The sequence below is a fragment of the Podarcis tiliguerta genome (genome assembly GCF_965153285.1).
Source record: "Podarcis tiliguerta genome assembly, chromosome: 5".
Classification (NCBI taxonomy): Eukaryota; Metazoa; Chordata; class Lepidosauria; order Squamata; family Lacertidae; genus Podarcis; species Podarcis tiliguerta.
The window spans coordinates 42,951,581-42,971,759 of record NC_139538.1 but is presented as its reverse complement, the minus strand read 5'-3'; the positions used below and the strand labels follow the sequence as shown (position 1 = coordinate 42,971,759).

General features: G+C 51.3%; 2 protein-coding genes across 10 annotated transcripts in view; one reads left to right on the top strand and one right to left on the bottom strand.

Annotated features, from left to right (window-relative positions):
* Positions 1 to 12,011, top strand: part of LZTS2 (leucine zipper tumor suppressor 2) — a 71,073-nt gene extending 59,062 nt beyond the window's left edge. For all 9 annotated transcript variants that reach the window (XM_083441001.1, XM_083441003.1, XM_083441005.1 and 6 more), the window contains 2 exons: positions 1,258 to 1,527; positions 7,555 to 12,011. In XM_083441001.1, the coding sequence (XP_083297127.1) occupies positions 1,258 to 1,527; positions 7,555 to 8,223 (939 nt within the window). In that variant the 3' untranslated portion in view covers positions 8,224 to 12,011. The remainder of the gene's footprint in view (positions 1 to 1,257; positions 1,528 to 7,554) is intronic.
* The window catches only part of PDZD7 (PDZ domain containing 7), a 29,446-nt gene continuing 20,908 nt past the window's right edge, over positions 11,642 to 20,179 (bottom strand). The window contains exons 13-16 of the mRNA XM_083441009.1: positions 19,496 to 19,567; positions 17,946 to 18,536; positions 16,941 to 17,041; positions 11,642 to 13,458 (exon numbers count right to left, since the gene is read on the bottom strand). Coding sequence (XP_083297135.1) covers positions 13,312 to 13,458; positions 16,941 to 17,041; positions 17,946 to 18,536; positions 19,496 to 19,567 — 911 coding nt within the window. The 3' untranslated portion in view covers positions 11,642 to 13,311. The remainder of the gene's footprint in view (positions 13,459 to 16,940; positions 17,042 to 17,945; positions 18,537 to 19,495; positions 19,568 to 20,179) is intronic.

Here is a 20,179-nt window from a genome sequence, read left to right as displayed (position 1 = left end):
GTGGGACTGCCTTTGTTGGTGCTTGGAGCGGCAGCAGCTTCTCGTTTTACCAGGCAGCTTTCATGAGGCACTTGCTTAGGGCAGGAACCGGCAGGTTCATCTCCAATAACGTCAAGCAACTGGGAGCTTCTTTGTGGCACAATTAGGTTAAATTCACCTCAAGGCAGCAAGGGGTACACTGCCTATCTCAAGGTGCAGTGTGTTGTCGATGTTGACTAGGCTGGCAGCACTGCATGCTGGAAACTAGTCCTTGCAGGAATTAGCAGCATAACTTGGTTTCCAGTGTGCAGATTTGCCCCTCCCCTTCTTGGCAGCTTCCGTACTATGACATTAACAAGTTCCGCAACTGTTTGTCTCACAGCATCCTGCTGTCATGGACAAAAATGAGTAATCATAAATAAGGTCTACATAATCTAATAAAGGAGCATTGTTGTGTGTCTTGTTACCAGAGTCATGATTTCACAAATGTTTCCAGTCTGTCATCTTGCTTTTCCAGACAGCATAATAATCTGTTCCTGGAACCCAGTTTGCACTTTGTTATAATCTAGGTGAATTAGTTGTAATTTTGGGCGCTTGCAGGCTGCTATTATTGTAATCTTTCTGTTGAGACCCAGTGGTTGGCTACATCCCCTCCCATGCTGACTAGGATGTGTGATCAGGAGCGTAGTATCCAGAGCAAAAAATGTTATAGTTCCATTATTGTGTGCTGGTTGAATCTGGACTACTGCATGCAGTCCTGGACGCCATGTTTTAAGGGGGATACGGGCAAGCTGGAGAATGTTCCGTGGAAGGCAGCCAGGATGCTGAGATGTGGAGGAACCAAGTCATATGAAGAACGGTTGAAAGAGCTGGATGTGTTTAGCCTGGAGAAGAGAAATTTAAGGGGAGACATGATAGCTGCCTTTGACTATCAGAAGGGCTGTCACTCAAATCAAGAAACAGATGTGTTCTCTGTTGCTCCAGAGGGCAGAACTTGCACCAATGGGTGGAAAGGGCAAGGAAGCAGATTTCAGCTAAACATTAGGAGAAAATTCTTAATGGTAAGAGCTATTTATCAGCCTTAAAAAAAAGTATGCAAAACAGGGACTTTTTCCCTCCTCCCTGAAATTTGACAGGTCTGATCCCTGGGAGGGGTAGTGGAAATTCTGGAATGTTGATGCCAACTGATTTACAACACAGAAGCTGCAAGCGGCGGCAGAGCTTTCCTAATGCAAGCAGTGACCTGGGGGTTGATGAAAAGGGGTGCTTTCCTTCCAGGTGTACGAGGAGAAGCAGAGGCGCTGCGAGGAAGAGATGGAAGAGCTGCGGCAGGGCTACACCGCCAAGCTCCAGCAGTCGGCCCAGAAGGCCCAGCGCAGCCAGCAGGTGCTGCAGCTCCAGATCTTCCAGCTGCAGCAGGAGAAGAAGAAACTCCAGGAGGACTTTGCACAGCTGTTGGCCGAGCGGGAGCTGCTGGAGAAGCGCTGCGCCTCCTTTGAGCGAGAGCACACGGAGCTGGGGCCCCGCTTGGAAGAGACCAAATGGGAGGTGAGCCCAGGCTGCGGGAAAGAGGGGCCTCCCTATCTCCCCCGCCCCCAGGTTTGAAAGTTGCATAGCGCACAAGGTTGCACCGCTAGCAGAGGGCTGGCTGTGCTGCTTTTAGAGATCCTGGAGGTTCCCTCTTGCCTTATTTCCCTTTAGAAGTCTTTAAACACCTGCCTTTAGTCTATCCAGGGAAGTTACCCCCTCCCTATCACTAGTTATCCCTTTCTGGCCGAATTGGAGGACAGTCCAGAGCAGCCTTCCCATCCAGCTGCCCTCCAGGTGTTAGTTGACAACAACTCCCATCATCCCTGACCTTTCACCCTGCTGACTGATGGGAGTTTGAGCCCAACAGCTTCTGGCTGTTGAAGAAGGCTGGTATAGAGTCTTGAAGTATAGCTTTCAAAACACATCATTTTGGGCACTTTTCAGAAGATGTTGAGCAGAGATGTTTGGGTCTTTTCGGGTGGGGGGAGTGGAGGAAATATTCCTGTTGACAGGAGCGGATTATTCCTGGCCTTTGGTGGGAGAGAGTATCAGGGCTCACCCTGCTTGAGGTTATTGGACTCCCCTTTCAATCTTTTCCATCCTTGCCCTAGGCTGTGATTTTGCTCCTGGGCTTGAGGGCAGCAGGCTACCTTCTCATGGAGGAGAAAGCTAAGGATGGTTACTAGCCATGATGGGTGTGCTCTGCCTTCCACTGCTGGAGGCAGTAATCCTTCTGAATACCTGTTTCTGGAAACCACCGGAGGGGAGAGGGATCTTGTGCTCCAGGGGTCCTGCTGGCGGGTTTCCGCATAGGCATCTAGTTGGCCAGTGTGAGAACAGGATGGTAGGATAGCTCAGTCGGTAGAGCATGAGACTTAATCTCAGGGTTGTGGGTTCAAGCCCTGTTGTGTATTGAGTCAAAGGATTTTATATCTGTATTATTATTGTCTATATTTGCATTAGGGTAAAGTAACTGCCTTTTGGTTTCAGGGGGTACAGCTACTATTGGTTCATTTAAACTGCTGTATTTGGATCCTCTGTCTTATTGGTTTCCTCCAAAAGGCAGGACTGTGATTGCCTGATATTGTTCCCTCCAAAATGTATCCTTTCTAGCTAGTCCCCTGTCCCTATAAATGTAGCTTTCCCCTCCTCAGTCTTCAGTCTTGTTTGCTGTAATAAAGAAGTGTTACTAGAGAACTGTCTCCAGCAGATTATGTCAAGAGAGCTGAAATCACAAACCCCACGTCACAACAACTGGCGACGAAGGTGGGATCCGGAATGCTGAGGAGCGGTTAAACGCAGCCCTGCCTCAGAGTCCGGATTGCAGCTAAGAACAAGACTCACTGGCCAGCTGAGAAGACGACCCTGCCGCAGGACAATGGAGAGTCCAAGGGTATTGGAGCCCTTCCAGCCATCAGAGCCCCACACGTGGGAAGACTACGTCGAACGCTTCGAGTTCTTCGCAGTGGCTCAAGGGATCACCGATGCCAGCAAAAGAAGGGCCACATTCCTGAGCTACTGTGGGCCTGAGACCTTCAAGCTGGCCAAGGCATTGCTTGCTCCAGCGAAGCTAAGTGAGACATCTCTCAAAGATATTCTTGCCTGCCTAACAAGCCATTTGGCGCCTACTGAGACCAAGATGGCCCGGCGGATGGAGTTTCATGAGAGGCAGCAGCGTGCTGGGGAGTCTGTATCTGCATTTCTAGCTGAACTGCGGAAGCTCGCTCAGCACTGCGACTTCCAAAATCTGGAAGAGACTCTCCTGGATCGGTTTATCGGTGGTCTGAGCAGCAAGAAAGCCAGAAGACGCATCGTGGCTAAAGAAGAGGTTACCCTTGCTTCAGCCTTGAAGGAGGCCACCGCCACGGAGAATTATGAAAGAGAGGAGCTTGATGCCAGTCGCAAGGCCCCTAAGCCACAGATAGAAGTTGCGCATGCCATGGACGAGCTAGAGGCTACTCCGAGCCAGAGCCCAGTCCGTGGGGTCGAGTCAGTGCGTCAGGCCTGCACAGTGCACAAAGATCACCGAGGCAGGTGTCCAGGTTGTGGCGGAAACCATGAGCGGAAGAGTTGTCGTTTCCGGGATGCTATGTGCCGGACGTGCGGGAAGACAGGTCACATCGCCAGGGTCTGTAGATCGGCGGCGTTGGGAGCGACAGGAACACCTAGACTGGAGCATCGCAGACCGCCCACAGCAACCCATTTTCTAAAGGACTGCCACTATGTAACGGAGATCAACGGGAGGGTCGTGCAGTTCCCAGCGCAAGGCAAGGCACACGTCAAGGTGAAGATTGAGGGTCAGCAGTGCGACATGGAGGTGGACTCCGGATCTGGATTCACTATCGTGTCGGACCAGACCGCGAGGACATTCTTCCCCAGGGGTAAGTTGCCCCCTCTGGAGCCCTTCCCGGCAACCTTGCAGTCATACTCAGCGGGCCGCATCCATGTTATGGGAATGTGTGCCGTGAGAGTTCAGTTCCGGGACAAACAGGCTGTACTCAAACTGGTGATTGCGAAGGGCAGTCGCCCCAGTCTCCTGGGCACTGACTGGTTCCCCGCCCTGGGACTGAGTATATCAGGGCTTAATTCAATCCAAACCTGCCCTGAGATGAGCGAGGCATTATGCAAAGAGTTTGCTGGTCTCTTTAATGGAAAACTGGGTTGTTATAAAGGGCCCCCAGTTGACTTCGAGTTGGACCCTGGGGTGGCCCCAATCCGACTCAAACCAAGGCGAGTGCCATTTGCACTGCAACCCAAGATCGAAGCAGAGCTGGATAAATTGGTCAAGCAGGGAGTTCTCTCACCCGTGGACTCTGCTAAGTGGGAGACTCCAATCGTCACGCCCCTTAAAGCAAATGGGGAAGTCAGGATCTGTGCAGATTACAAATGTACTATCAATAAGGCACTCAGGGGAAACTCATACCCCATTCCAGTCGTATCACATCTGTTGGCTAAACTGGCTGGGGGCAAGGTGTTTGCCAAAATTGACCTGGCACAAGCCTACCAACAGCTGCCAGTAACCCCACAATCAGCGGAAGCACAGACTATTGTCACACATAAAGGGGCGTTCAGAGTTAACAGATTACAATTTGGAGTTTGTGTGGCCCCAGGGATTTTTCAAGGGCTCATGGAACGCCTGTTAAGAGGTCTGCCGGGGGTCTTGCCATTTTTTGATGACGTTTTGATTGCTGGAAAAGACCCACAGGAACTGGTTGCGCGTGTCCGTGCAGTGTTGCTCAAGTTCAAGGAGGTGGGGTTGCAACTGAAAAAGGAAAAATGCAGTTTTGGGGTGCCAGCTGTGGATTTCTTGGGGTTTAAAATTGATGCATCAGGCATCCACCCCACAGATGCTAAGATTAAGGCCATCATCGAGGCACCACGACCACAGAACAAGACGGAGTTGCAGTCATTCCTGGGACTTATTAACTTTTATCATTCGTTCTTACCCCATAAAGCTTCGGTAGCTGAACCATTACATAGACTGTTGCAGAAAAAGAATGTGTGGCGATGGGGGCAGGGGCAGCAGAAGGCTTTTGACTCCTTGCGAAGAATGCTGAGTAGCGGGAGCGTCCTTGCTCATTATGATGAGTCAAAGCCGCTGGTCCTGGCATGTGATGCCTCTCAATACGGCCTGGGGGCGGTGCTGAGTCATAGGGAACTGGATGGGTCGGAAAAGCCCATCTCTTTCTATTCCCGTACGTTGTCGCCCACGGAGCGCAACTATGCTCAAATTGACAAAGAGGCGCTTGCAATTGTGGCAGGAATCAAAAAGTTCCATGATTATGTGTACGGTCGCCATTTCTCCATTGAAACGGACCACAAACCACTGTTAGGGTTGTTCAACCCGAACAAACAAACGCCACAAATTCTCTCCCCCAGAATGTTGCGTTGGTCTATATTCCTGAACGGGTTCCAGTACACCTTGACCCATGTGCCGGGGAAACGGTTGTGCCACGCTGATGCGCTGAGTCGATTGCCCCTTCCTGGCGGGAGCAATGAGGATCCCGCTCCAGCGGAGCACATAATGATGCTGGAAACACTTCCGGGGGCTCCTGTAACGGCTACTGATATAGCTGAGAAAACGAGGAAAGATGCTGTTCTCTCCCGTGTGCTCACTTGGGTGGGGAGGGGGTGGCCAGGTGGTCCGCATGAAGACAAATTCAGGCCTTATGCGACAAGGCAGCACGAGTTGTCCATGCATAAGGGTTGTCTCCTGTGGGGAGATAGGGTGATCATCCCAGCACCACTGAGAAACAGGGTGCTTGAGACGCTTCACATGGGACACCCGGGAATGGTCAGGATGAAGTCGCTAGCCCGATGTTATGTGTGGTGGCCTGGAATGGACCAGAACATAGAACAATGGGTACGAACATGTAAGGCATGCCAAGAGGTGCGGCCAGAAGTGGCCAGAGCACCAGTTCACTGGTGGGAGCAGTCCAGATCTCCCTGGAGCCGGCTGCACTTAGATTTTGCTGGGCCATTCCAGGGGAAGGTCTTTTTGGTTGTCGTCGATGCATATTCCAAATGGTTAGAAGTGGCGATGGTCCCTAGCATGGCATCAGCTGCCGTAATCAAGGTGTTGAGGCAGCTGTTTGCAACCCACGGGTTACCTGAGACCATTGTATCAGATAATGGGGCAGCTTTTGTATCCCAAGAATTCAGGGCATTCTTGGCTGATAACTTCATAAGAGGGGTCACATCCGCGCCCTTTCACCCATCCTCCAATGGGCAGGCTGAGCGCATGGTAAGAACAGCCAAAGAATCCATTGCGCGCTTAATGGAGGGTAACTGGTCAGCTCGCATCGCGCGAATGTTATTTTTGCAGCATGCGACGCCGTGTACTGCGACGGGCAAGTCGCCAGCTGAGCTGCTCTTGGGTAGAAGACTGGTAACGGTGCTGGATTATGTCCACCCGGATAAAATGCCAAACCATAATTCAAGAGCAACCCCCCAGGCTGAGACTGACACAACAAGGTATCTCGCCCTGAAGATCTGGTCTGGGTGAGGAACTATTCACGAGGTTCGCGGTGGGTGGCTGGTGTGGTCACCCGGGCTAGTGGACCTGTGTCCTATTATGTAACCTTGGAAAATGGGCAAGTTTGGAAGAGACATATAGATCAGCTGAGGCGCCGGGCGCTCAGCAGGGAGGAGTCAGATAATTCATCCCTGGCTAACGACGCAGAGCTGCAAGACCAGAGTGAAAATGGCCCAGAGGTGCAGTCACCAGGGGCTTCAGCAAATGAACCAGGGTCTGCTAGTCCTCATGATGACGAGGTACAGGTAGGGAACCCTGAGATGTCTGGGACTCCATCTGTTCCTGAGGAAACCCCTATAGCAGCCCCTCTACCACAGGTAACACCCAATCCAGAACCGGCAACGCCTGTTGTCAGGAGATCAAGTAGAAGTTGTAGGACCCCACAGTACCTGAGAGATTACGTCTGCTGTGCTCACTAGGGGGGGAGGGGTGTTGTGTATTGAGTCAAAGGATTTTATATCTGTATTATTATTGTCTATATTTGCATTAGGGTAAAGTAACTGCCTTTTGGTTTCAGGGGGTACAGCTACTATTGGTTCATTTAAACTGCTGTATTTGGATCCTCTGTCTTATTGGTTTCCTCCAAAAGGCAGGACTGTGATTGCCTGATATTGTTCCCTCCAAAATGTATCCTTTCTAGCTAGTCCCCTGTCCCTATAAATGTAGCTTTCCCCTCCTCAGTCTTCAGTCTTGTTTGCTGTAATAAAGAAGTGTTACTAGAGAACTGTCTCCAGCAGATTATGTCAAGAGAGCTGAAATCACAAACCCCACGTCACAACAAGCCCCACATTGGGCAAAAGATTCCTGCATTGCAGGGGGCGTGGACTAGACGACCCCCTTGGTCCGTTCTAACTATGATTTCTATGATTTTTCTATGACTAGACGGGCCACTGGCCTGATCTAGCAGAGCTCTTCTTACATTCTTAATCCAACCAGGCCTCTCACTCTGCCGGGTCAGAATCTATGGCATCTTCCAGGTCAGCTAATGCTTCTTGTTTCACTCCCACCAGGTGTGCCAGAAGTCTGGCGAGATCTCGCTACTGAAACAGCAGCTGAAGGAATCGCAGGCGGAGGTAGCGCAGCGGGGCAACGAGCTGGTGCTTCTGAGGGCCCAGCTGAGGGAAGCGAGGGCTGAGCTGCAGGCTGGTGAAGAGCAGGTGCTGGGCTTGCAGGAAGTGGCCCACACCAAGTCCTTGGAGCTGGAGGTGTGTGCCAACGAGCTGGCCAGGCGCAAGAGCGAGGCGGAGCTGCTGCGCGAGAAGGTGGGGCGGCTGGAGCACGAGTTGGAGGGACTGCGCAGTGCGGGCGGGGAGCTCTGCCCCCTCTTGGCCGAGTGCGATGAGGCCAAGGCCCATCGCCAGGCAGCCGATACCCTGCAGGGCTTGCGCTCCCAGGCCGAACGGCTGCGCACCGAGCTGCTGTGCGAGCGCCGGCGCGGCGAGGAGCAGCGGGAGGCTTTCCACGCCGAGCGTGTCACTTGGCAGGGGGAAAAGGACAGGGTCATCCGCTACCAGAAGCAGCTGCAGCACAACTACATCCAGATGTACCGGCACAACCGTGACTTGGAGAGCCAGCTGCGCCACCTCAGCCTCGAACTAGAGGCCCGGGACATGGAGGAGTACGAGATGCATGGGGGCGAAGGCATCTGCTTTGAGGAGATTGCCGCCACTGAGATCTGACCGTGCCTGGCGGAAGAAGGCCTTGGTGAATAGGCTGTGCGGCCGCAGACAAGGGAGCGTGCTCCGTCGGACGTGAGAACGGAGTTAGCTTGGGACCACTGGTGGAGGGAGAGGTCTGCTATACCTGAATCCCACTGGGTAGCACTTGTTCCATTACTTAACTTGGCTGGGGAACTCCCCCCACCCCCACCAGCTTAACAGATTTCACTGCCATTGAGATAAGACAAGGACCAGAAGCCAGGCAGTTTCACTGGGAGGTAGAGGCTGCTAAGGATTTTGTCAGTATTTTCCAGACCTGCCTTGTAGGGAGGCGGGACTAACCTCTAACTAAGCCCGCCCTTTGGAATGTTGTAGCAACAGCAGCTCCTCCTCTTCCTCCATTCCCCACTCCTCCCCATGGGGAAGCAGCTGCCCACTAGGTCCTAATGCTCCTCAGCCTCCCACAAAGGTGCTGGCTGTGGTAGAAAATGGCTACCACTGTTTTGCCTCCTGTTCTGTGGGCTGGAGATACGGTGAAGGCAGGAAGCTCTCTCTTCTGCCACTACCTGTATGAAGTGACCCAGCTGGCCCTCAGCCACCACCTGGCTGGAAATTAGGCTGAGTTGGCTTTGCTGACAGCCATCTGATCCACTTAACTGATGGGAAGGAATTAGCATAGCCTGTTTTTAGGCTGGCTGGAGAAGCATTTTACAGGATGCTCTTTTGACCTTTGTCCCAGTCCTGGGCTGGGTAAAGTGAATCTTTAAAATAAATGGGGGGGGGGGGAGGGCATAAATCAAAAGCCACCGAGAGAACCCCGGATTCTGTGACTCTGACAAGTTGTACAAATTAAGCAAACTTGCACACATGCACTTTGTTTGCATAATTTGTGCTGCTTACAGTAGTTGTAAAGGGCAGGTTGTTTTGTAAGGTCCACACAAGCTATTTTTTTATAGTCATAAGGACAGCAATAATAAGAATGATAAATAGCAGGAAGACCCAACATTGATTCTCAGGATGCTGAATTCTGGTCCCACATTTAGTGCTTATTTCAGTGCTAAAGAAGGTTCAGAAGAGCTCTGCTGGGTTAGACCAAAGGCCAATATTATGTTTCCACAGTAGCCAGCCAGATACCTAAGGGAAGCTCACAAGCAGCGTATGAGCCTAGCAGCCCTCACCTGCAGTTTACCCACACGCACCTCAAAAAAAGCTGGTATTCGGTGTCAAACTGCTTCTGATGTATGGAAGTAGCATCTAGCAAATGTGACTGGTAGCCATTTTGTGGAATTACAGAAGATATGCAGGCCTAGCCTGATCTCACCCAAGGCATTGTGGGAAGACACTGTGCTAGGCTTGCTGAGGAAAAGTAGTCTCCCTCTCTGCTGTGGAAGCAGGAGCCACCCCCCACCCAGCACCTCCCCAAGAAGACTAAAAGGCCAAAGCTTCTCAGGCACATGCATTGGCTGACTGATGCCCTGTCACGTGCCCTAACCTTAACGGGACCAGGACAGCCAACGTGTCACAGTTTATAGACGATGTCTCTGAATTTTTATAGACGATGTCATCTGCATTCCAGCCCCATCCTCACTTCCATGATGAGTCCCGTCATGGAAAATAGGCAGGGTATAAATAAATATATAATAACAATGATGCCCAACTTATTTTTATAGGACATTCCCAGATATTTGAACTCCTCTTGTTGTAAGCTGGGGATGTCATGTTCTCCACACAAGAGCAGGGCCTGCCCATTCGCTTGGGGTTGCTGAGTCTTGTACCAGGGCTCCGAGTTACTTGCCAGTCCCACTCCTCCCTCCCTCCCCCCGGTGGGAACCCTGCTGCATGGGGATCTGGGATGTCCTTTCACCCCACCCCCAATTGCCTTTGTCGCTCCTGGTTGAGCTCTGATTTGAGAGTGCCTTTTGTTTGGCCTTGCTGCCTGGGTCTCCCCCCGACCCCCGGCTGCCCTCCTCCAGCTTGTGCTTTTCTGCCCAGCTGTATCCACTCCCTGCAGGCTCCATAAGCTGTTTGAGGGCCCAGTGGTACTGCCTTTGAGCCTGCCTGCAGCACCCTCCTCATGATACCCGCATTGCTTTCCTTTCAGGCCTGGCTGGCAGAGTGCCCTGCTGGCTTCTGGTTCTCATGGATGATGTGGGTAGGCCATCATTTGCCAGCCTAATGTCCTTCAGATATTTTGGACTACAGCCCCCATCAGCCTCAGCTGGCACACTGTTGGGAGTTGTAGTCCAAAATATCTGGAGGACACCAGGTTAGCAAAGGATGGGGTCAGTTGATGGACAGCGTCCCTTGACTGTTCCCAGATGCCTGCATTCTCCAGGGGTCTCAGTTCCATTCCACCTCATGGCTTCTAACCAAATGTGATTCAGTTTGAATCCTGGTTCTCTTTAATGCCTGGTTCCTGTTTTCAGTCCAGCCTTCCTTTCTGATCTTGCAGTACCCAGCTGTCCACTTTCTGTTGCAATTAGCTTGGAGGCAATTGAACACCAGAGTTGCTCCATCCAGTGCCCTCAAGCCCACACATCTTTAAAAACCTGTACTCAAGCTGCTTCTGGAAGTGAGGAAAAAGCCCGGCCCAAATGCCCACCCTCTACTCTCACATCCAAATAGCCTAGGACCTTTTCTGCAGATGGGCTCTTCAGAGGGCAGCATCTCACTTGCGGAGAGCGATGACCTCCATACCTGCTATGGAAACCCTCCCTGCTAAATTAAGCTTTACGCTGCCCACTAGCTTCCTGGAGGTGAAGTGTTTTCAAAAAGAGCTTCATTGCAAATACCCTGCGATATTTGCCCAGGAGCAAAAAAGGTCAGCGAAGCAGGGTCTTGTCTTCAGGGGTGCAGAAAAGTAATTTCCAGAGGAGCTTGACTGGGAGTGGCTGAATATCCTGTAAAGGAGAAAAGCTCTCTCTGGTGGAGAGATGTAGCCAGGCTGACTTCATATCCCTGGGGTTAACAGGGTATAGTTGAACAAGGAGGACTAGGAACAGGAATGAGTTATCATTTCAGCCAATGCAGGAAGAACCAGATGGCAGAGCAAACATGGCTCTGATAGCCACAGTGGCTCACCACCTTCTCCTTGACCACCCTGAGTTCTCCTTTGTGCAGCTAGTCCTTGATGTGCCCATCCTGCCAAGCTGGTCAGATGTTCTTAGCCCCGGCCCTCTGGCTGTGCAAGCGCTGAGCAGAGAAGCCTCTCCTTGAGTGACTTGTGACCAGAGTGCAGCCAAAGCCCAGCCTAGTTCAGCACCCTGCTTAAGCCACTTTGGAAATAACAGCCCCATTGCTAGAGGAGGGACTGCCTGATATCTGCCAGCCTGGTCTAGCCTTAGCTCCAGTTCCTCCTGTTTATCCGCATGCAAGAAAATGAAAGAGCACACTCAAGAATTTGGGGAGGACGCATTCCAGCTCTGTATGATACTTTGGATTGTTTGCAGAAGGGAGTTTATGGCTTCCACGTTCACTTGGGAGATTGTTGTGCATTCCGAGAGAACAAGCCATCTCCGCCCACTTCCACCCCTGGCCATTGTTAACTCTCCTGCCCATAGCTATGGGAGTGCATGAGATTGGCGCCAGGGACACACAACACTAGACCAAAGGAAAAAGCTTGGTGCATGTTATTTCTGTGACTGTTGCTTACCTGATCCCTCTCTTCCCCTCCCTTTTTTTAGCACCACTTTGTGTTTTACTTTTTTTTTTTAACTTTTATTTCTGAAATTGTATATTTTCCAAGCTGTGTAAATTTCTTGTACAAACCAAAAGAAAAGTGTGAATTAAAAAAAGAAGAAGACGACAAAGCCACTTCTGTGTTTTTAAAGACAAGCCACCTGGTGGTTTGATGGGTGGGGATAGTGGAGCATGGAAGGATGAAGACAGGGTAGAATGGTTCTGATGATGGATGAGAAGCAGAGGTGGGCGGGCTGGTGGTCTTGCACTTGCACACCCTTCCTCTTGTCGCTGTATAAAAACTGGGTCCAAATGCACCTTGGTTCACAGTTGCCACCTTCACCCAGTGGCTTGCAAAACATTTGTGGCAGCATCTTTTAAAAAATGCCCCATAGGGAATGTATCCACCTGGGAAATGGACACTCTCTGATCCAAAATAGCAACTTCAGCTCAGGGATAAGAAGAGGATGGATCTATCCCTTTCCTTTAGCAGATCTTCCCTATTAGGCAATAGCTGGGGGATGCTTTGAAACAGACATTAGGATTCCAGGCTAGAGATCCTCTGTAGGTCCTCCCCACGTGGAGTTCAGAGAAGAGGCTCTTCCTTTTTGCTGGCTTGCAACATCATGGCCATTGCAGAGCTGCTCTGAGGGTAGATGGAAACAGTGACCACCAGCTTGCTTTGCTATACGTCTCCTACTGGGACGGCTGCCTGTTATTTCTCTGTGGATTTAGCATTTGAGTTTCAATGGAAGAAAGTGTTGGGTGAATATATTAAGCCCTGTTCCCTCCACTAATGATCTCGTGGACCCTCAGACGGTTGTCTCTCCAAAAGGAGAGAAGAAAATCCACAACTCACTTGCAGACAGATGTTCAGATGTGTTAAAACAGTGCCATTGCCTAAGTGCTCAACCTGAACTAGCCAAGTGTCCAAAAAGTGGCCAGGCTGGTTTAAAGGTGCCAGCCCTACATCCTGCTATCTGAAACCTCCACTCGAATGAGAGCTGTACAAAGTTCCATATGCCAAAAACAACTCCGTTGCCTGCTCACTACAGCATGAAGTTTGTTGCAAAGCAACTAGTCCTGGTTGCAGCTGTCCCACTTACAGCTGCTCATGAAAGCATCTTCTTGGTGGGTTTTGGAAACAGAACACCTGATTCCTGTCGAGGCTGGTCCTATGATAGGTGCACCTGCGCTTCCCTGCTGCTACTCTGGAAATGGGAAGCTTGACATGTTCCCTTAAGCCCCCTGCTTGCTAAGTGGTTTCCCTTCTTACTCACCCAGCCAGTAGTTTGCTTCAGCGGTACCACTACCTTTCTGAGCAATAGGCAGCCATCATAAACAGGTCCTTTGCTGACAGTGGGGGCTTGCAGCCACTTTGAAGGCCTGGGCTGGCCACGTTCTTCAGGACATGTCGCTTTGTCCACGGCATTACCTGGCTCTCTTCGGCACCTTCACCACAATCTCCATGGGCTCCTTGGCTTTGTTGCGATAGGCCTGGCGGATGATGTCCACAGCTCGCTGGTGGGTCACGTTCTGCAAACTCTCCCCTTCCACTGCAACCAGCTCTTGGCCCGCCTAGCAAAAAAACCCCCCAAAGGAGTTAGAAAGGGAGGCCCAGTATTCCGATATGCATTATATCAGGAAGAGATGTAGCTCAAGAGGAAGGTCTATAGCTCAGTGACAAAGCATCTGCCTCCCATGCAGAAGGTCCCAGGTTCAACCCCGGGCATCTTCAGGTAGGGCTGGGAAAGACCCCTGTCTGAAATCTGCCAGGGAGCTCTTGCTTAGAGCAGAAACATGGTAAGTGCAGCTATACTTCAGAGCTAGAGTCACCAACTATGTGGTGTGCTGTGGTGATGCTGCTGACTTACCTTTCCTGTGTCTCACTTGTGTAAGCAGCTCCATCTTTGCTATGCCCCTTGGTACTCTGTATATCAGCCTTCCTTAAACATCCAGATGTTTTGGGCTACACCCGTCAGCCCCAGCTAGCCTGCTGACTGGGGCTGGTGGATATTAGTCTAAAACAGGAGCAGCCAACATGGTGTCCTCCAGATGTTGTGGAATACAACTTCCATCATCCCTGACCTTTGGCCATCTTGGTGGGTGGGGATTGTAATCCCAGACATCTGGGTGAGCACCAGGCCGGGGAACACTGCACATATTCTTCAGTGCTGGTTCCTTGGATATGATGCCCTCGGTGAGCTCCATCCCCTGAATGAGACCTCTTTCTCACTGCAGTTGTTGCTGCCCAATAACTTGCCTCTCCCATTGCCTTCAGTGGGCACTACGGCTTGCCCATTGCAAGGTGTGCAGAAGTGACTGCTCTTGCTCTTTTTGCACTGCTCAGAAGGTTGAAGAGGGGAGGAAAACAGGAAGTAACAACAAGGAGGAGGAACAGTATGTCCAGGAGCCTCCAGAGATTGGCAGCGGGTCCCCTGTTCAGATGTGGACCTTAGCAGATGCCCAGCAGTGCCACAAGAACCTAAGAACAGTCTGCTGGATCATCTAGCCCATCACCCTGTTCTCACAATAGCCAGGAAAGTGGCAAGGAGGACCCAAGGGCAAGAGCACGCCCCTTCTGCAATTCCCAGCAACTTGTGTTGAGAACCACAACTGCCTCTGACTATGGCTAGTAGTCATCGGTTTTGTTGACTTGTCTTTAAAAGCCATCCCAACTGGTGGCCATCATGGTCTCCTGTTGGAGAGAGTCCCATAGTTCAGTTACGTGTTAAGCAACAATGCCAAGGTGGATATTGCATCCTGAGTTAGCAGAATAGCTGGATCCCTGTGTATAGCAGTAATGCAAAAGCTAAGCTGGAGAGAGAGAGAGAGAGAGACTCCTGTCTCTGGGCTTGGCAGGGAGGTGGTCTGGCTGCAGAGAAGGGAGCTTTGAAGAAACTGGCAAGCCTTAGGTCAACACCCTCCTCCACCACCAGCAGCCCTCCATAAATATCGCAGAGGAGTGTCACCTCCTCTAGCCAGCCATTGACCGTTTCTCCCCGCCACAGCAACCTGGGGGACCATTAGGCTTCCCCCCCTCCAGAGCCACCTGGCAATCTGGGCCTGCCATCCCCTCAGCAAAGAGGCCACCGAGGGGGAAATCTAATTACAGCTGCTCCCGGGGACAGATGAAAAGTTGCCTGGTGGGCGGGCGGGCGGGCCAAGGCCCACAATGGTTCTTTGTCAGCGCCCGGCCTCATTACGCAGGCCTTGTGAAATGCCGCACAGCGCCCTGAACCATGGGGAACCCTGAATGGCACAATGGGGTGTGTATGCCTGCCGCTGGGGCCCTCGGCCTCATTATAGGACAAAGCACAATGAGTGCTTACTTGGTGGGGAGGGGGCGGGTGTCTTAAAAGGGTGAAAGCGCGCAGGGAGGTTGGGCTGTGGGGATGTCAGATGGGAGGCGCAACCCCTTTGCCATGGAAGGGGCAATGTAAGTGGGTGGGGTGGGGGTCAGATTCCTGGCATGGCCACCATGGCACACTCTTCTGTTTGGGAGCCAGGAGATTGGCTTGCTCAACTTGAGTTGGTGGCTCCTTAGAAAGCTTTGATCACTCTTTCGCAAACACAGGGATCAGTGTGGCTCACTTGGGATTCCCCTGCTTGTGATCTAGTGATCCCATCCCAGTCCTGTGGTGATGGACTCTGAGACATACTCTGGAATAAGGTGGGTCTTGAACCCTAGTAATTATGGGGAAATCCTGTTTTGCTAGCATAACCCAGTGTGTCCTCATACTGGGACAAAAAAGTGGGATAAAAACGTCATTGATTAATGAATAAATACGGTAGATCCAGGCTTTGCCGATGAAGGTCTCCCTCCCTGGCAAAGGGATATGATATGGCACACTTGTAGGATTGTTATATTACCTTCCTGTATATGGATTTGATTGGCTGAAATCTCTCTGTCTCTCTTTTTTTACTCCTTCCGCATTAGCCCCACTTATGCACCATGCTTTTTAGATTACAATGGTTTCATCAAGATCCTACAAGCTGCAATAGATTCCTCCATGCAGTCTTTTTCAGTTGTACAGTAAAAGCGTGCTTGCATTGAAAGCAATTTATAAATTCATAGCAATAGGAACAGAGGAGTAAATTTAGTAGGTTCTATGTGTCGCAATTCCACACAGAAGCTGCAGTCCTGTTCATCTTTGGGGATTAAGCTCCCTTGCACTCGGGGTGTGTGTGTGTTACTTTTGAGTAAGCTTGCATAGGATTAAGGCTGCATGAACAGTGGTGCAGAGGCACAGGCTGCTTTGATGGGAGGAGGAGGGGGGAAGAACAGACTGTAGAGACTGCAAAGCGAGAGTATAGGGATTAGGGAAGGAGAGAGATTGCTGCCTGCTCTATTACAGACTCCCCTGGGTGACCTTGGCCAAGTTGCTTCCCTGCTAGTATGGGGGATAGGAGGGAGGGTGGTGTCCTCCTCTGCTGGTGGGTTATGTGTGTGTGTGGGGGGGGGAGCAGCTGGATGTGCAAATACTGGCTCCCAACAGAGCTTCTGAAGCAACTGCACAAATCCTCTTGAAAGTGCACAGAGTAAGTGTTGTTTGCTGCATCCTGCAGAAGCTGTGTATGTTGCTGTGGGCAAGCTGAGAAGAAATATATAATGGCTATGCAAAGATCAGCTACACTAGGGACAGCCCATGTGCTGCACTCCAGATCCTGTTGACTTCACACCATCCCTAACCATGGTGACTTGGGCTGATGGGAGGTATAGTCCAGTAACACGGAGAGCACACACTACATTGGCTTCCTAGACCAGACTTTCTCAACCTTGGGCCCCCAGATGTTGGACTACAACTTCCACCATCCCTGGCCACTGTTCCTGCTAGCTTGGGATGGTGGGAGTTGTAGTCCAATAACAGCTGGGGACCCAAGGTTGAGATAGGCTGGCCCAGACCATCAATAACTGAGTAGTGGGTGTACGAGTGGGTCATGGGTGGATCATAATACTCAGCTGCTAAGTAGAGAAACAAGGAAGGTTTGTGGGTGGGGGGTACCTGGCCTCTGTATGATGCTGCTGAAAGCCAGCCTTGCTTTGCTGCTCTGCTTACCTCCAGTTCTCCACTCAGGGATGCTGCTCCCCCTGGAAAAATCTTTTCAATCTTCACCATTGGCTGCAATTTGGACTCTATCCCACCGGAAATACTGATCCCTGGAAAACAAAGTAGTTCTCTGTGAGCACTCAGTAGTAAGTTGGAAAGGTGGCTGAGCCAATACAATCCACTGCCAATAGCACCCTCCCTGTCTGGAGAACAGGAGCACCAGGTGTGCCAACAGCCTAGAACAGCAGCTGGTGCCAGAGAGTGGTGCACATGCTTCACTTGCTGGCAATTTGGCAAACAATAGGCCTGCAGACTCCTTAAGTGCATGGTCTTCCAATTTGGTGTCCTGACCTTGTCAGGTAGCAGGACCAAGCCAAAGACTCGTTTCTCTTTCCTCACAGCAATTGGACTTCTCCATGACTGTTAAAAGTGGCATAATAGTGCTTTAAAGGTATGGTGTGGATGAGACCTAATTCTAAATGGGTGTTCACCACCTTGTTTACCAGTCCTCCAAAGCAGGGTAGTCCTGCTGAAAAATCAGAGAGGTTTCTAAACTTTCCCTTGTCATCCTTGGGCAGGAGAAGGACAGCTCCTGTCCTCCTTCACCATTGGCCACAGTGGCTGGGGCTGATGGGAGTCGAGTCCAATCTCCCTTCTCCTGCTCTAGGGAAATGTGAAGTACAATCCAGGCCACCACAGGGGAACACAAGCAACCTGGGTGCAAACCATTGCAATGCTCCTCCCAGACTGAAGGAAGTCTGTAGCTGCTATCGACTTTGCTGGAGGTGACAGGAAGGGCTATCCATATGTGACCCCCCTCCCTTTGATACCTTCCAATGAACTGAAGCCTGAAATCTCAGAACTATTCCTTTTGGTAGCCTGAGATTCCTCACCTCGTAATAGTCAGAGGGAGAGAGTTGAGAACTGTTTCCTTAGTTGTACGCAAATCACCAGGAGGAAGGGTTGGGACCTTTGCTTCCATTACCAGGGCTGTCAGTGGTACCTTTAACTTACCCAGAGACTGTTTGCTCTTGGACAGGTTGACCGTCAGCAGCTCATATTCTTCCTCCAGGACATCACTGGGGCCATTTTGGAGCAGGCCCTCTTGGTCAGAGGCCGGGGCGTCCTTGAAGAGCTGCTTCAGCTGGGGCCTACCTCTTCGGGGCCTGTTGACCGCAGAGTACAGGGTGTCCTTGGCAGGCTGGACTTCCCCATGTGGCCCCCAGACTGTGGCTTTGCCATGGCTTGACTTGGGCGTGCGAGGCCTCCCTCGGCCAGGCCGCCCGTCCCCTTGCTCGTGGGGTTGCCCCGCCTCTTCCCGAGGGGGTGCTGCTCGCGAGGGGCTCGCTGACATTTTTGCGGGCTTGCTTAGGAACCAGTGGGGCTGCCCACCGCCCCCAGCAGTTGAGGCGGAGATGCTGTGGGAGGCGTAGGCATCCACTGGCACGTCGGGAAGAGGGGTATAGCCTCGGGGGTGAGTCCGTCTAGGGCTGGACGAGAGCTGCAAGCCTTTCATCCTATCCTTCAGCGCTGCTGCTGCTTCCTCCGCCGCCCCTCCTTTCTCCTCGCTGGTCACTGGCTTCAGGAGGAAGCTGCCCCGGAAATCTGAAACCAGAGTCACAGGATGTGACCATCACCTGAGCAGCCCTGTCCTATCAATCCTCAGAAAAAGGGAAAGCAGCTAGGTGAGATGGGTCTAATATCTGAATGCCTGAAGTGAACTTGGAAGGAACCGTAGCTCCGTGGGAGAGCATTTGCTCTGCGTGCAGGTCTCAGGTTCAATCCCTGGCTAGGAATGTTCCCTGCCTGACACCCTTGAGAACTGCTTCCAGTCAATAGCAAGCTGTTTCTACACCTATGGTCTGGGTTTTAGGAAGCTTCCTCTGTCCCTAACTTGTGGAAAGGACTGGAAATGTGTGGTTGAAGTTGGCTAATACTTCCCAGTTCCTTGGTTGCACTGGAACTTCGATGCGGATAAGGATTTGTGAAATGGCAACCAACTTCAACCTTGTTCAAAACATAACATTTTGAGTTAATGTCACCATACTGAATACAAAAGAAATGGTTGTCTCGACTGCGCTTCCTCAGCTGAGATTTTTTGGAGGGGTGTGTGTGTGTGTTAGCAGGAATCACAAATATGGCCCTTCTCATTGGTTACCACAATACCTATGTGCCATTCTTGGTTCCTAGGTAAGGAGCTGGCTTAAGCAAGTCAGTCCAATGGCCCCCCTCTTTGCTGAGCACCATCTCTCCCTATGAGCAGAGGCTCACAGAAGAGTTTCACCAGCCCTGCTGCCTGAGTTAACTGAACCAGAGGTGCCAGATATTTGGGCCTGACACCCTCCTTTGCCAAACACACCCCACATTTTGCAGAAACCCCAGCGCTGTAACTAGAACATCTCTTGCAAATGAAATGAAATGCACACATTCATGCCATCTGTATTATAACTCACTCTCAAACTCAAAGTCTTTCCCCCCACATCGATTCCTAAGTACAATATTTTGGGGGCTACATTTAAGCACGGTGTGCGTGTGACCCCCAAGGATGAAGGCTGGGGACTCACCAGGCACTGGGGTGATGAGATGTCTCTTGGGAGGTGTTTCTTGCTGTGCTGGGCGGAGAGCAGGTGACCTCACTGTGAAGAGGGAACGGTGGACAAATTGAGCTTCATTTTCTTTTGCACAGTGATCTTGGGTGGCATCGTGGCCAGCCTTTCTTCCTGGCTACTTTCCCCTCAGGGGTTAATTTCTAGAGAAAAAGGAGCTTCCGGGGCTTCGGAAACCAGGCCTTCTTCTATAGAAGGCTTATTTGCACTACTCCCATGAGAGCATTATGTATGTATATATACACAAAGCTAAGCTCACACTCTGTGACGAAGGAGGATGTGCTATGTACATGTTCAGAAACTCCCTCGTACTTTGCATTAAGAATGGGGCAACCTGAGGCCTTCCAGGTATCGCTGGACTCCACGTTCCATCAGCCTCAGCCACCCTGGCCAAGGATCTGGGATCTTGGGAGTTGGAGCCCAGCCCCATCTTCAAGGACCACGTTTCCCTTCCCTGCTTTACGCAACTCCAGGCTCAGTTGCTGGCACTCCGGATAGGTTGAAGGCACAACCAGCAGTGGAGACTGGCAAGCCAAGGAACTGGCTGGGGCCCCTAGATAGTCAAAGGGTCCACTGCCACTTTTCTCACATTGCACGGGGCAATTGCTAGTTGCATGAATGGCACTACATCCATTTTGCCCA